The sequence below is a fragment of the Arvicanthis niloticus genome, chromosome 6 (genome assembly GCF_011762505.2).
Source record: "Arvicanthis niloticus isolate mArvNil1 chromosome 6, mArvNil1.pat.X, whole genome shotgun sequence".
NCBI classification, from domain to species: Eukaryota; Metazoa; Chordata; class Mammalia; order Rodentia; family Muridae; genus Arvicanthis; species Arvicanthis niloticus.
The window spans coordinates 47,364,335-47,379,245 of NC_047663.1; the positions used below are offsets into that span (position 1 = coordinate 47,364,335).

Below are 14,911 nucleotides of genomic sequence, written 5' to 3' on the forward strand. Positions count from 1 at the left end.
CTCTCTCAGGGCCAGACCTGGCCTCATATTCTTACATTCTCTCCAGGGTCCTACGTCTAGGTTCTGTATGCTATTGTTTAATACTATTCAGGCCAGCTGTTACTTAACAACATGGCTCTTTCTCCCTCCTCCTCTTAGTAATTCCCACAGACTGAGAGGAACAGCTCCCCAAAGAGTTTGGCCTCAAAGTTCAGGGTTTATGAACAGTGGATTAAAGAGGAATTTGTTGTTGAGGTCTTTTCTGTTTTGGGGGTAGTCCTAACTCTCATAACAAGGAGGTACTTTCTGTCCCAATGAGGCACTTTCTGTCCCAATGAGGTACTCTCTGTCCCAATGAGGCATTTTCTGTTTAGCTGCAGAGAAAGCGGCATATTGGGAACGACATCGTGGCCATCATCTTTCAAGAAGAAAACACACCATTTGTCCCAGATATGATCGCATCCAACTTCTTACATGCCTACATTGTCGTTCAGGTTGAGAGCCCAGGCACAGAGACCCCATCCTACAAGGTAAGGAAGAAGCCTCCATGAGGGGCAGTCACGGGCCCATGTACATCCTTCCCTAGGGTTGGAGGGCTCAGTGACAGCAAGAGACACCAGATCATTCCAGTATTGCAGTCCCCATGTTTGGGCCAGCTTCTGGGATTTGGAGCCTGGCTCTGGGTAGAAAGCACCCTCTGAGGTCTCCTCCATCTGCTGCTTCTAGCTCTTCAGCTTCTCACTCAACAGTAAAGAAGCCCTGAGCACTGGTCACTGTGAAAGCATTTGCTAGAGGAAGTCTAAGGAGGAGAAAGGGAGGGGGAGGGGAGGTGCAGAGAATGGTCAGAAAGGAGAGAGGAAGGCAAGGGAAGATGGATGCTAGAGAGGCCTCACAGACCCTGGTCTCTGCATCTGGATGATGGTAGACAAATGAACAAGTTTAATTGGAAGATTTTGGTGAGAATGCATGGGTAAGGCTCATGATCGGGGATTTTTCTTCTTTCTAAGATATATGAAAGCTAAAAATGTCATCCTGGCCACTGCAGGCAACACATGCCTGTAATCCCCAAATCCTGGCAGATGTGGGGTCAGGGGCAGGGGATCAAGAATTCCAAGCTAGCCTGTCCTACATAGTGAGACTCTGTTAAAAAACTAAATATGTAAAAAAGGGGATGAAGAGGGTGTGGGAGGTGAGGGGAGTTAAAGCAAGTTTGATTTAGTCAGTGTATGCAAGTGTGGAAATAGTACACTAAACTCCATTAATACGTATAATTAGTACATGCTAATTTAAAAAAGCAAAAAAAAAAAAAAAAAAAAAAAAAAAAAAGGGTCACCTGCTGTTGGGAGGAGGTGTGTGGGATACATTAGACTATTTCTGCTCCCAGCCCTCAGCATCAAATAGAGACAGGACACACTTCTTTGTCCTCTTCACTGGCTGCTTCTTTGCCTCCCTTCTTTCTCCTGACCTCCAGGCAGCACTTCTCTGCGTTCCATTGGTTTGAGGGACCTGGGACCCATGAGAGATAGGCTGAGCCAGGGATTTTAGGGCAGGACTAGGCGGTCTCCAAACCCTCAGAAATCCCGTGAGTGAGAACCAAGTGCTGGTTTCTGTTTGTTTGTTTTGTTTCCTGGGAAGAGAGATTAGAGTTCAGTTCCCAAAGGGTTCCCTGCATCACAGAACCCTGGGTACCAGCATCTTAAGACCGATTCCAACTATTGAGGCAGGTTTGGATTTGTGAAGATGCCTTTGTCTTCTAAGGTGCTCCCCAGAGTGCTCCTCCTCCCAGGCATTGTGGGTGATGCATAAACTGTGAGGGGAACTGAGTTAGAGCCCTCAGGGGCCCTAACTGACACTGGGTCTTAGCTGAACCCTGAAGTTGGGGGACTAACAATGAGAAAGGAGAGTAAAGGCGAGAGGAACCCCAGAGGACAGAATGGCACAGCAGCCTGGGGTCTCTGCATCTGTCTCTTTGTTATTCTGTCTCTAGGCCTCTATTTTTATCTTTGCAAACCAGGGAAGATAGATTTTAAAACCTTAGGGTTCTTCTGGCCCTGGCTACTTATGGGAGCAGGGTGGGGGTATGGGCTGCCAGTTGGTTTGGGGAACTTTGTATTGAAGGTGCCCTTTCGTACATGTAGGTTGGCAGGGAAAGTAAAGACAAAAATCCTGAGTGATTGATGATAGCTCCTGCTCTGTGCCAGGCTCTGTGTTATAGCAGTCTTCATTTTCTATATTTACTTGTGTGTGTGTGTGTGTGAGTGAGTGTAAGTGTATGCACATGTGCGTGTGTGCACAAGTGTGTGCGCTCCCACCAGCACACACTTGCATATGGAAATCAGAGGCTGACTTGCAGGAATCAGTTCTCTCCTTCCACAACGTGGCTCCTGGGGATTGAACCCAGGTTGTTAGGTTTGGCGGCAAGTGCCTCTACCCATAGAGCCATCTTTCTAGTCCCTTGGATAATCTTCTTGAAGCCTAACAAGGCCCATTAGTCTGCTTATCGGGAAGAGATTGAGATTGAGGCTGATTGCCATTGAGGGCACTTAGAGCTGAGGCCACAGAGCCAGGGGAGTCTGGAGCTGGAAGTCTTCCCAAGAGCCTCTGGGGCAGGTGAGAAACCGGCTCCACGGGTGTGCATGAAGTGTGGAATCACTTCTCAGGTAGGGATCTCATTCCCATCACTCTAGATTGAAAGAGATTCCAGCTCAGCAATCAATAGGATTTCCCCATCCCTACCCGCAGGGGCCATTCCACATCACTCCTGGAGTTCTGCCAAGGTTTCAAGAATCTTCTTTGAAGCAGGCGGCTGGGGAAGGCCTTCCCTTGCCTATCATGACTCCCTCTGAATAGCCTTGCCAGGACATCCCTGGGCATGGGGGCTTTGCTGGGTCTCCAGCCCTTACTTTCTCAGCTCCCTTGGGCATCTGGTTGCAAGCTGAGAGGAGGGGATGACTAAGGCTTAGCTGCCTGAGGAGACCAAGTTAGAGGAGGAGCTAGATAGGGTATGGATGGGCAGTGGATGAACAGTACCAGAAAGGACTTGGGCCCTGCCCTGCTGACCTGTGGATTTAAAGGCACTTCTAAGACACTTACCCTGTTAGAATAGACTACTTTAATGCAGGCCTGAGAAGGGGCCAGGCCGGGAAAACAGCTGGGCCTGCAGGCATTTGTGCTTTGTCCCAAGTGTCCCAGATACTCACAATGGGCAGCCAAATTCTTGTTCTGAGATGGAATTCTAGACTTGGGCCACCAGTTTGCGGTAGGTGGCTGGAGGGGCGGCTGTGTCTAGCAGCTGGGGCTTAGCCAGAAATCTTGTCAGTGAACATAAACCATTTCTTGACTCTGAGTACCTCAGTTTGGGCCATGTAAATGGCCTTGAGCTTGTAGGAAGAAGGCCCCATTGACTGAGGCTCTGTTTCTCTCTGCTGGACCTGGCAGGGCCCCAGGCTACCTGCTCACCCAGTCTGGCAGACTCTTGCATCTGCCCTACTTCACAGGACAGAGTGGTTGGCAGCGTGCCAGGGCCTTCACGTCAGCCACTGCTTGTGAAAGGGATAGGGCAGCCTCTCCAGAGCCCTGTAACCTCCAGGGTTGACAGCAGGTGAAGCCAAGGTACGTGAGTGAGAAAGGAGGTGAGGAGTCGAAGCCACCTGCTGCAGGACCACCCTTATGCAGAGTCTCTGGGTGGTCTGACAGTCCAGCCTCATAGTCTTAGGCCAGAGCCTGGATGTTCCTCATCCTCATTCCCAGCCAGTGCTCTTGGTATCTCTGTGCTCAAGCCTCAGCCAGAATGACTGGCTCTGTGTGTAGAGCCAGGCTTCAGACCTGGGCCACTGCCTGTGTCAGGTTGCTAAGAGCCCCAAGCTCTCCTTGCAACCAGTATTTACTTGTTTCTTCAAAAACTTAAATTATTTGTTGTTTTGTTGTTGCTGCTGTTGTTGTTGTTGGTGCTGATGTGTGTGTTTGTGTGTGTGTGCATGTGTACATGATATGTTGGGAGGGGACACAGACACACAAGTATGGAGGGTAGAGACAATTTGGGAGTTGGTTCTCTTCTGGGGACTATCAAGCTTGTGTGTTAGGTTTGTTTTTCTTTTTCTTTTTAATCTGTGAAGCCATTTCTGTGGTTCAGTAGTTACCTTTTAAACACTCAAAGTGTGTTTGATATATGGCTAGGCTAATGGGGCCTCAGAGCTGGGTTGGACCAGTCTGGATTCTCTGTGCCCCTTTCTCTGGCTTTGGAGGGTGCTTGCTCCATGTCATAGCCATCTGTTCCTGCATCAGTAAAATGAGCAGTAGTCCTCGGTTGCTTTCTCTGGGATGAACGCTGTAATGGGGTAATGAGATAAACCTCTGGCCACCACTTGCACTGTTTGTACTTAGGGTCCCAGTGGTTCCCTAGCCCAGGGCATCATCTTGCCAACTTGCTTCTGGCCCCTAGGAAGGCAGAGGGAAGGATGCAGGATTCCATCCCATCCAGCCCACTAGAGGAGCATCAGATGGGGCTTATGGATGATGCTCACGCAGACATTCTGTGTTCTGGGAGGGAGGGAAGGGGTAAGCTGGTCTGCTGCAAGGTGTCAGACTCCTCATCCGTCTTAGCCCCCATGAAACTGTTTCCTTCAGGTATCAGTCACTGCAAGGGAAGATGTACCCGCCTTTGGACCCCCTCTGCCAAGCCCGCCTGTTTTCCAGAAGGTAAGAACCTGTTCTTTTACACTTGTCACATCCAAGACCCCAGATCTCTGCACCCAAGTGTCAGTAGTTGGAACAAGCTTGAGTATAGACTGGGAGCATTGTGGGGAGATCTTGTTATAGCTTTGGGGGTATCTCCTTTCTGGATATCTCCCTACCTCACCCTTTGAGGTCAGTGTAGCCCTTGTTGGGAGTTTGATGTCAGGGTTGCCTTCTTGTTAGTAGAAGGACTGTTGTGCTCCAGACCTAGGAGCCAGCCGCAAGAGTTGCCTCCAGTGACCAAGGTGCCATATGGCAGGTGGGTTTACCAGTACTGGGGAAGTTGGCTTCCAAGCTGGTACATTAGCAGGTGGGTCTGGCCTTGGCTGGAAGTGACCAGATATGAGAGGGGCTAATGCAGGGGCTCTCCTGTCTTTTTGTCACTATGGTTGGAGGCGTTTTATTTACAGCAGAGTCTGGGAGAGTTCTGAACATCTTGCCTGTTTTCAGGGTGCAGAATTCCGGGAGTTTCTGCTCACCAAGCTCACGAATGCCGAGAATGCTTGCTGCAAGTCGGACAAGTTCGCTAAGCTGGAGGTGAGGGTGCCAGACTGAAGGTCTCCTTGGGGCTTGTTTGCTCCCTCCTAAGCTGTCTGCTCTCTGTTGTTTGGGAACTTTTTTTTTTTTTTCTTGGTAGGAACTCATCTAGACTCTAGGTCTCAGCAGCTAATCACCAGGGTTTTTGTTTGTTTGGGTTTTTTTTTTTTTTTTTTTTTTTTTTTTTTTATTGAACATGTAGGATGACCAGGTCTTGCTCTGTTACCAAAGAAAGATAAGTGAGTGAGACATCACTTCTATGTAGTGCCCAGGCTAGAAGAGGGACCTTTATAGAAGACAAGCTATGATTTATAATACAGTGTACTGTATTATACTCTGGGTCATGATGGAGGTAGTGGGTAGTGACTGCTTCTGCTAGGGATGATGGAGGGTGTGTTCAGGGAAGGCTTCCTGGAGGAGGTTGCTTTTGAGCTGCTGAAATCTTGATGTCTGATGAAGCTTTCGCATGAAGAGAGTTTGGAAAGTCATTCAAGACTCAGGGAACAGCCAAACAGAATCAGACATTGTGGGGTGGGAGGTGTGGCCGGATGGCAGCCTCCTGAGGCTGGAAGATGGGACTCATCTGTAGATGGTGGCTGCATTGAATGGAGCAGGGCTGTGGCCTGCAGGTGGTGTGCGCTCTGATGTTTTACAGCAGTGTTTGATTCGCCCGTTAGAGGCATCATTAGCCAGCAGGCATGAGAGGAGGAGGAGGAGAGGTTGAAGAGGAGATAGAACAGGAATTGGCCAGTTAGAAATGATTAAAGAGTCTAAGAGGCCCAACAAAGGTGAACCCATCACAGGAGGCACTGGGCTAAACTGCAGGTAGGTGTGTCCAACCAGAGGCCTGCAAGCCGCATGTGCCCCAGGGCAGCCATGAGTGAGGTCCAAGCAAAAATCATGGACCAGTAGGGTATAAAACATGATGAACTTTTCCCCTGGTAACTTGACTGTGCAGTTCTTATAGATGACAGCATTAGGTCACAATGTCAGAAGGTTGGACATTCCTATAAGGTCAGGCACTGGGAAAACATGATAGACCCCTAGAAATAAGGGCAGGGAAGGTGGAATTGTGGGGTGCCTCAGGCTTTCAGCTCAGGCTCAGTGGTAACATGGGGACAGTTGGGAGAGGAGCTTTTTGTTAGGACTCTGGCCTGCTGAAAGGGCTTGTCCAGTCTGTTGTGTCTGGAGCCCCCTGGAGGCTGCATGCATGTCCCTGGCTGCTACCTGGCTGTTACAGAGCCATGGGCAGAGGGGTTGTGTATATAGATCTTGGTCTGAGACCTGGGGTGGGGGGTCCCCAGGGTAAGCCTTGGAAGAACTGGTATGGTAGAGAGAATGAGAGCAGGGTCAGGCCTGGAACAGTTGTGCTAACTGCAGCATTGGTGAGCACGAAGCTCACTCTCCTAAATCCTCACCATGGTTGGGGGCTGGTGACAGAATAGCAGTCCTTAGACCAGACATCTGGAGCAGAGAAGAAAGTACACATCTCTGCTGTTGGTGTCTACACCTGTGTATACTATTCCTTTCTAGGACCGGACCCGGGCTGCTCTCCTGGACAACCTTCATGATGAACTCCACACACACACTCAGGTCATGCTAGGCATGGGCCCAGAGGAGGACAAGTTTGAGAACGGGGGCCATGGAGGATTCCTGGAGTCTTTTAAGGTACGGATGCAGGCTAACTCTGGGTTGCTGCGGAAGAGGGCAGAGAAAGAAAGTGGCTAAGTTATTGGGGATCCAGCCTGAGAGCCCAAGGACCAGTCAGAGGTGACAGGATGAGGTGGGATTTTGCAAAGGGCTGGGCCATGGTGTATAAGGTTGGAGCAGCCAGCAGTGATTCCAGAGCATGGAATATCTCCATGCTTTCTCCCTTGGCCTGGACCATCTTCAGCCCAGGAATCCTGTAAGCAGGTAGGTGAGTGAGTAGAGGAGAGGAGGCCATATGAACTAAGACCCACTGCTTTTGCTGTCTCCCTTTGTGGTCAAGGAGTTCAGGGAAGAATGATGGGGCTGAGGCCACAGCCTTAGGGGTATTCAGTAGCTAGGTGGGGGCTGCATTGTTCTTCCTTGCTGGCAAGTGCTGGAGCCCGGTTGGACGTGGTTAGGTGGGTGGGTGGAGCCACAGTATTGAAGAATAGTTTTATGTAGAATGAACTCCCTGTCCCCAGCAGGACTCAGATGGAGCCTGGATGACCACAGAACCAGTGTAGGGCAGAGATGGTTTCATTATCACGTTCTGGTGGCATGCTTGTTGGTCCACACAGCACTTTTACTGGCATCTGATTTGAACCTGACTGTAATCATGTGCACTTGATTGGATAGTTATTTCTCCATTTTTCCTGTAACACACAGGGGTGTGGGTGGGTGCTGGAGGGCAGGCTATAAGAGGCCATGGGGTCTCAGGACCCTGAATCTTAGAGGCTCACACCTAGATTTACTGACTCTAAGCTCAAGTTTCTGCCAGGTTTCCCATCAGAGAGAGATTCGTAAATATGACATTTTAAGGTACCAGGATTGGAGTTACATGTGTTTTTAAAAGTCTCAGCTACAGGGTACTAGGCAAGATCTTTAAAGTCCCTAAGCTACAGTTTTCTTGTTACAGACCTAGTGATAATAAATTGGACCTCTGTCACCATGTTGTGAGAGTTCGCTGGAATAATGCCCAGAAATTGCAGATCACCTATGACACAGTAAATACCCTTAGCTGTTAATAGGGCACACATTAACTGTGCTGTATAGGTTACATACAGTCTTAAACTTCCCAACTGTCATTAGTGCTCTGTGTGGAAGGATGGAATTATGGATATAATAATTCACATTCAATTTTAGTAATTGTAAGTATTAGTTTTACATGTGAGGAAACAAAGACGCAGATAATAATTTATCCTAGGTCACCCTGGAGACAGAGTTGAATTCAGGTCTCCCAAATTTTTAACAGCTACATGATACTCCCTCCCAGTTTCTGACCATGAAGATTCCACCCATACTGGCCAGGCCTGGGCAGGTCTGGGTCAGTTGTTCACTGCCCAGCTGGACAGCTGAGAGCAGGCATAGCTCTGCTGGCCAGAGCTGGAACCAGCTGCTGAGATTCCTCCTGAGGGTGGGAGGAGTCCAGTTGCTCATCCAGACTGGTAGGAGATTCCTAGGGCTTCTGGTGTAGTCATGATAGACGAGGCTGTGAAGGAGGAGGAGCCAGGGGACTCTAGATGCAGGAGCTGGGTGTGGAGGAGCATGCCTGTATGGCCAACATCTGGGAGGCCAAGTCAGGAACATGATGAGTTCAAGGACGGCTTGGGTTACACAGTGAGATTCTTCTTTATTTGTGTTGGATTTTGAGAAAAGTGAAGGATGGAGGGGAAATGGAACAGAGAAGGAAGAGGGAGTCATGGTGGACAGATTGCCTTGCCAAGAGGAAGGTCAGTGCGAGGCTAGGCAATAGGAAACAGGCTTGGGCCCAGGGAAGGTCGAGGGGTAGCCACTTAGTGGCCTTCTGAGGCTCTGGGGACTCTGCCTCACCTCGCATCACACCTATCAAAGTGTTCCACCTCCCACAGTAAATTAGTCCGTTTAGTATGATCCGAGCTGGGCCTCGGTTGACAAGCTAGCATGATGCTGGGCTTTGCAGACATTTTATGAACATTTGTTGCATTGAGTCTTACAGGTTTTCTTTTAAACTTAGGAGTTTTTTTTTTTTTTTTAACGAGTTCAATTATTTATGTAACATTGTATGTAGGCTGTGGACATCCTGCCCATAGGTCCGATGGATGAGGTAGCTCAGGCGCTTACGACTGGTGGCAGGTAGGTCTAAAGGACGGTGGCTCGAGGCCAGTTTCCTCAGTCTCTTGTGTCTGTTAGGAGGAGTAGCGGTTGGTTTGTGTTTCACTTCAGGGTGTCTGAGGTGTTCCTAGAGGGGCTTTCAAGAGATATGCTGCAAGACTTTATTATGACTGGCCTACGAGCCAGTGTAACAGGGGCTTGGTTTTAACTCTGTGGTTGAAGGCAGACCCGTTTTTCCATTCAGATTTCATACCCGCCTTTGAGGTTGTGAAATTGTGGGGAATAGAAGGGGCTGGGCCATCAGGGTCAGGCACACAGAGTGAGCCTCTGGAGCATGATGACCATGACCAGTGAGTTTCTCTACCCCCAGAAGAAACTTTGGCTTCTCTCGTCAACCCCTTCAGTGTTGATTCAGGTCTCCCATGTAGAGAGGCCTGGGCAAGGGGGCAGGCTTAGCCCTGGCCCAGTTCAAGAGTCTGTCTCCAGTGCCTTAGGCAGGACTGTGGTGTCAGGATCACTGACACTTTTTTTGGATTAATCTCTGGGATGTCCCCCGAATAAAGGGTTATCTATAATGATTTCAGAAAGAAAACGCCTGGCTTGAAAGTTCTTTCACAGGCAGGCACTAGCTGAGGATGCTCAGGGGTGAGCGCCATCTTACTCCCTGTCCCCTTCAGACTGGTCTTCCCTAGAGGACCCCGAAGAAGCAGACCCACTGTGGTCTCTGTGGCCACTGTGGCCGTAGGCTGTGTGTGCCCCCACGGAAGTGGTTCATTCACACCTCACTTTAGTTCTGGCTGTGAGTGGAAGCTTCCCCTCCAGGAGTCACACATTGGGTGCTTTGTGGACACCTAGACCTGCTTGTAAACCAAGCTGCTTGGAGGAGCCTCAAGACCTGCCTGGTCTACTGATATTTGGAAGTTTTCATTTTCATGTCGATGACAATCTGAAAATCTACACATTTCTAATGGAAAAGACTCATCTTTTGCAGTGTTGGCTTGGATGAAGATGTTTCTATGGCTCCAGGGGGTGGCTCTGGCCATGCTCTTGGGAACCTTGAAGGACTTTTTCTAATGAAGGATCTGTGTGTCACTTCCTTTTGGAAGGTACTTATCTCTAAACCGTCTGTAATGAAGTAAAAAGAAAGACAAAATGATGGTTGATTTGTCTGTGTGGTGTGGGTATAGCACATCTGGACCATTGTTTGAGAAACACTGTATTGGCCTAACTGTCTACTCAAAATATGGAGGCAGGAGTAGAAGACAATGGGACAGAATTGGAACCACAGGGAGCTGGGAGGCAGCGGCTAATTTCTCTCACTCTTTGAGGACGTGGTGTAGGTAGTGCATTGGTCTCACCTGACCCCTAGTGGCAGAAGAGGTCAACAGCCATCTCTGGCAAAGTCTCTTTGAGGGTCCTGAAGCCATCTCAGCCGTCGGGAGGTTAGCAGTGTCTTTGTCTCTAAGGCCCTGCCTCTGTTACTTCTCAGGGTTTGGATGGGCATCCCCCCCGCCATTACCCCCATCCCGTGCTCATCTCCTTGATTTTTGTCTCTGGTATTGAGTTAAGTTGAAAGAACTCATAAAAGCTTCTTGTAAGGAGGCCGTGGTGCTGGTGGTAGTGAGGTGACACTCGGGGGTAATGAGAAAGCAGTACATTCTCCATCCTTCACCTCACAGCAGGGCTGGATGGAAGGCAGCAGTGGGGCGGGCTGAGGGCTGGGGGCCACAGGGCTGAGGGAGATCGGTGGAACCAGAGGCCAGGAGGACGGCAAGGGACAGTCACGGGAAATGCTAAAAAAGGCCAGCATAAGACTGCAAGGTTTAGAGATGAAGATGAGATTCCAGCTCTGCACACAGGACTTTCCAAGGGTCAGGACACCCACTGCTGGAATGAGCCGGAATGGAGAACTCAAGCAGGGGTTATGTGAGCTTGCCAAGAGCAAGTGCCCCAGACTCCTGAAGCCAACACAAAGGCTTCCATGACTGCCCTTTCTACTGCCTTCCTCATGCCATCACTAGCCCCCCACCCCTTGTTTCCTGATTCTGTTACCTAGATTGCCCATTGGACCGTAATGTGAAATCCTTTAGATGTCACCAGACAGTTTCATTCAAATCAAGCATTGTTTTGGGTCTTAGTGATGACTATTGCTTGTCTTTCACACTGAGATCGGGGCAGGAGAGCTGACCCAAGTGGGCAGATGTCATCCCAGGGGTTGGATACACACTGTTTCATTTCATTCTTGTGACAGCTCCTCCTGCCAGGAACCATGGGAGAACCAGGGCTCCATCCTTCCTGTTACCAAGAGCAAGAGAGCAGGTGACTACAACCTGCCCAGCCCTGGAATCCCATCAGTTCATTGGCTCCTCAGATTCTTTCTGTTGACTCTGACAGTAGCACATGGGCATCTGAAGACACTGTCCTCCTGACATTGGCCTTTGACATTCTTATGAGAGTTGGACCCCCAAACTCCTGCTTTCCAGTCATCTTTGATTCGTCAGCCAGTGACTTGCTCCATCTTGGCCTTCTTCTCTCTCCCATCTCCACATCATTTCCTTCTCCCACCCCTCTCTCCCTCTCCCACCTCTCTCTCCCTCTCCCACCTCTCTCTTCCTCTCTCACCTCTCTCTCCCTCTCCCACCTCTCTCTCCTTCTTTCTTTATCTTCCCTCCCCTCCCCTCTCCTCTCCCTGCCCTGTCATCCCCTCCTCTCCCTCCATCCTCCCTCACCTCTTCCCTTCCTTTCCCCCCTTTCTTTTGGAGATAGAGTCTCACTATATAGCCCAGGCTAACCTTGACCTCTCAACTCTTCCACGTTGTATGGATCACAAGCACACACTCCATATCCAGCTCTGTGTTTTCAATCTTGGGGCCTGGGATCCTATATTTGGGTCCCAGCTCTATCTCATAGTGGCGTGTGACAGTTATTTGTCGCTTGAGAGATTTTCTATTCTCTCTGTATCTCAGCCTTGTGAGGATTCATCAGATCGTGTGTACAAAGCTCCTTAGACTGGTTACGTTGTACAGGGATTGTTATTCATACTTAGATCCTTTCAGAGCACGAGAGGCTGAGGACTAGATCAGAACACAAATGAAGAGTTTGAAGTGTTGGTGACAGTGGTGGTGGCAACCCAGGGGAACAAGCATGTAAAGATGCTGGCATTTACGAAGCATTTGTGTCATGTAAGGAGCCATTCTTCCCGTCCAAACGCATATTTTCAGGTTTCAGAGTCCAGGAAGTGTATGATGCTTGGGTGGTAGAATGAATCAAATATGCTGGCTCTTGCAACCATGTCCCGGGAACACTGTTGCTAGGCAACTCTTCTGTGGTTCTGAGAGGGGACAGGTGACATCCCTCATGGGGCATCTTTGATTCAGACAATAGAGGCTATATGATGTTGATTTGAGGCTGGTAGTGCCACGTCTCATTGATGGCTTGTCTGGAGGACTGTGACATCTATCAGAAGCCTTTCTGAGTCTCTGTCCCATGTCAGGAGGAATGGCAGGCAGGATAAGGCCTTTCACCATTCTAAGGTCTCAAATGTGTCCCTGGGGTCCTGAAGAACAGTGTTTGCATTGATGTACATGGAAGCTCTTCCTGCATGTCTCAAGGGAAGTAAGGGGCTTTCCTCTTCCTCTGGAGACATTCCTTAGGGGTACGCACAGGCGTGAGTCCAGGGCATGGGCTTCAGCTTAGTCCATATCTGATAGCTGGTACCAAGTTCCGAGACTATCTTGTCTTGAAAGGCTCACACCTTGGTGAGGAAAATCTGTTAATTACTGTAGCAAGAAGTCCAGGTGACTCTGGCACAGTCAAAGCATGTGTGTTCTTTTGCCCTTTCCCCTGTGTGGTCCTGGCCTCTCCAGCTTTGTCATCAGGTTTGACCTCCCAGATGGCCCCACTGCTTTCAGGTGCTCTCCCCAGAGCCATCAGCAGGTATCCCTCCAGCTTGTGTAGTAAGGGATGAGTTAAATGAGTGCTTTAGACTGAGCCTGAGTACTTTGTATCTCAGGGGGGAGATGATGATGGTGGTGGTGGTGGTGGTGGTGGTGGAGGAAGAAGAGGAGGAGAAGGAAGAATGTTGGGGGCTGACTTTTAGCAGAAAAGCAGCTATCAGCTTTGCAGCCATCTTGAGCCATATACCCTGACATGAGACTTGGATTACAATAGCCTACAACAGCTGAGCACACTCCAATAATCTTGGTTTAGATACCTTGGGTGTGTGAGATTAAAGGTATGTAATTTAGAAGTGTAGAGATCATATTTAGAGACAAGACCTAAGGGCATGATTATAGGTGTGACTTAGAGGCATGGCTTAGAAGTGAGACATATAAAAGGCAGAGGCAGACGGTAGAGAATCAGACACAGCAGAGAGAAGACAGAGGAGACACTTTTAGGAGACACTTCAGGGAGTACAACTTGGAGTAGGAATTAGGCATTAGGTAGCAGGCACTTGGAAGAGAACTTGGAAGAAGTAACTTGGAACTTGGAGGCACTAGGGACTAGGAACTAGGGACTAAGAACTTAGGACTTGGGACTTGGAGAGAAGAAGAGAGACTGAAGAATAAACGGGATTGAATTAAACTCTGTCTGGTCTCCATTCCTTGCAACCGCCCTCGGACTGGAGCGGCAGCTTGGGCCGGAATACAGTGGCCGCCAAACGCGGGGCAGCCCGGCCTCAACATTTTGCTCGGGCCGTGACATTTTTTGGCCGCCTGAACGTGGGGCTAGTGGGGGTCCCAACAGAAGAAGAGGAAGAGGACGAGGAGGAAGAAGAGGAAGAGGAGGAGGAGAAGAAGGAAGAAGAAGAAGAGGAAGAAGAAGAGGAGGAGGAAGAAGAGGAGGAGGAGGAGGAAGAGGAGAAAAAAGAAGAGGAAAAGGAGGAAGAAGAGGAGGAGGAGGAGGAAGAGGAGGAAGAGGAAGAGGAAGAGGAAGAGGAAGAGGAAGAGGAAGAGGAGGAGACATTGGAAGGCATGTTGGTTCTGCCAGCAAAAGATCTGCCAGTGTGGAGTTTGGTACCTGTACTTGAGCCACTAATAGTACAGGTGTCCAGGAGCCTTTGGTCTTTAGGCCCCAGAACAACTGACACAAATAGACCATCTTCACAGACACTGAGTCTTGCATTATTAGCCTTCTTGTAGAAGTGTGTTTTGGGCACTCTTGGAGGCAATGCCCCTTTGACCTCAGTACTGCAGTTCTAGTTCCTGGCGTGGTGCTGAGCACACAGGAAACACATTGTGCTTGATATCAACACCAAGAGAAGCTACACTTGTGATGGGCCGACCTCTCTTTTAAGGGCTCTTTATAGGCTCTCATTGCTACTCCTTGTGTGGACATACCCTATCCCATTGCACATGCATCTCAGAGAAGCTAAGTGACCTACCGGTGGCGGGTGTGTGTCCCAGCTAACAGGTGGCACAGCAGGGAGCCCAGGCATGACTCCTGGCAGCAGCAGTTTAACACTTTTGTGCTTTCGACCACTAAGTTGTGTTTTCTGGCTATCTTACTGAGAAACTAGATAGATGACAAGAGGACAATGATGCAAGGGCTTGGGGTCACAGGAGAAAACCTCTGAAATGTACCTACACTTAAAACACCACTGAAGCAAAACCAAGTGTTATCTCAGGGGAGCCAGGATCCTGTAGCACTTTGTTGGCTGGAGCTGAGTTCCAAGCATCATAGACACCCCTCTTTGGTCCTGTGCAGAGCAGTGCTGCACTCTAGAGAAGTCTGGGGGGGGGGGATTGCCACCCCAGGTCCAGCTCTTCTGGGGGTCCAGGGTTCGTATGGCTCAGTTATTCTCATTTTATCCTTCACCATGACAAACCTCACTGTCCCGGTTGTCACTGGCCAGACACTTGACAGCTAGCCAGTATCCACC

At 49.4% G+C, this 14,911-nt stretch overlaps 1 protein-coding gene across 10 annotated transcripts in view; it reads left to right on the plus strand.

Annotated features, from left to right (window-relative positions):
* Nucleotides 1–14,911, plus strand: part of Rap1gap2 (RAP1 GTPase activating protein 2) — a 219,898-nt gene that overhangs the window by 189,733 nt on the left and 15,254 nt on the right. For all 10 annotated transcript variants that reach the window (XM_034506215.2, XM_076936325.1, XM_076936326.1 and 7 more), the window contains 4 exons: nucleotides 354–509; nucleotides 4,606–4,677; nucleotides 5,164–5,250; nucleotides 6,784–6,918. In XM_034506215.2, the coding sequence (XP_034362106.2) occupies nucleotides 354–509; nucleotides 4,606–4,677; nucleotides 5,164–5,250; nucleotides 6,784–6,918 (450 nt within the window). The remainder of the gene's footprint in view (nucleotides 1–353; nucleotides 510–4,605; nucleotides 4,678–5,163; nucleotides 5,251–6,783; nucleotides 6,919–14,911) is intronic.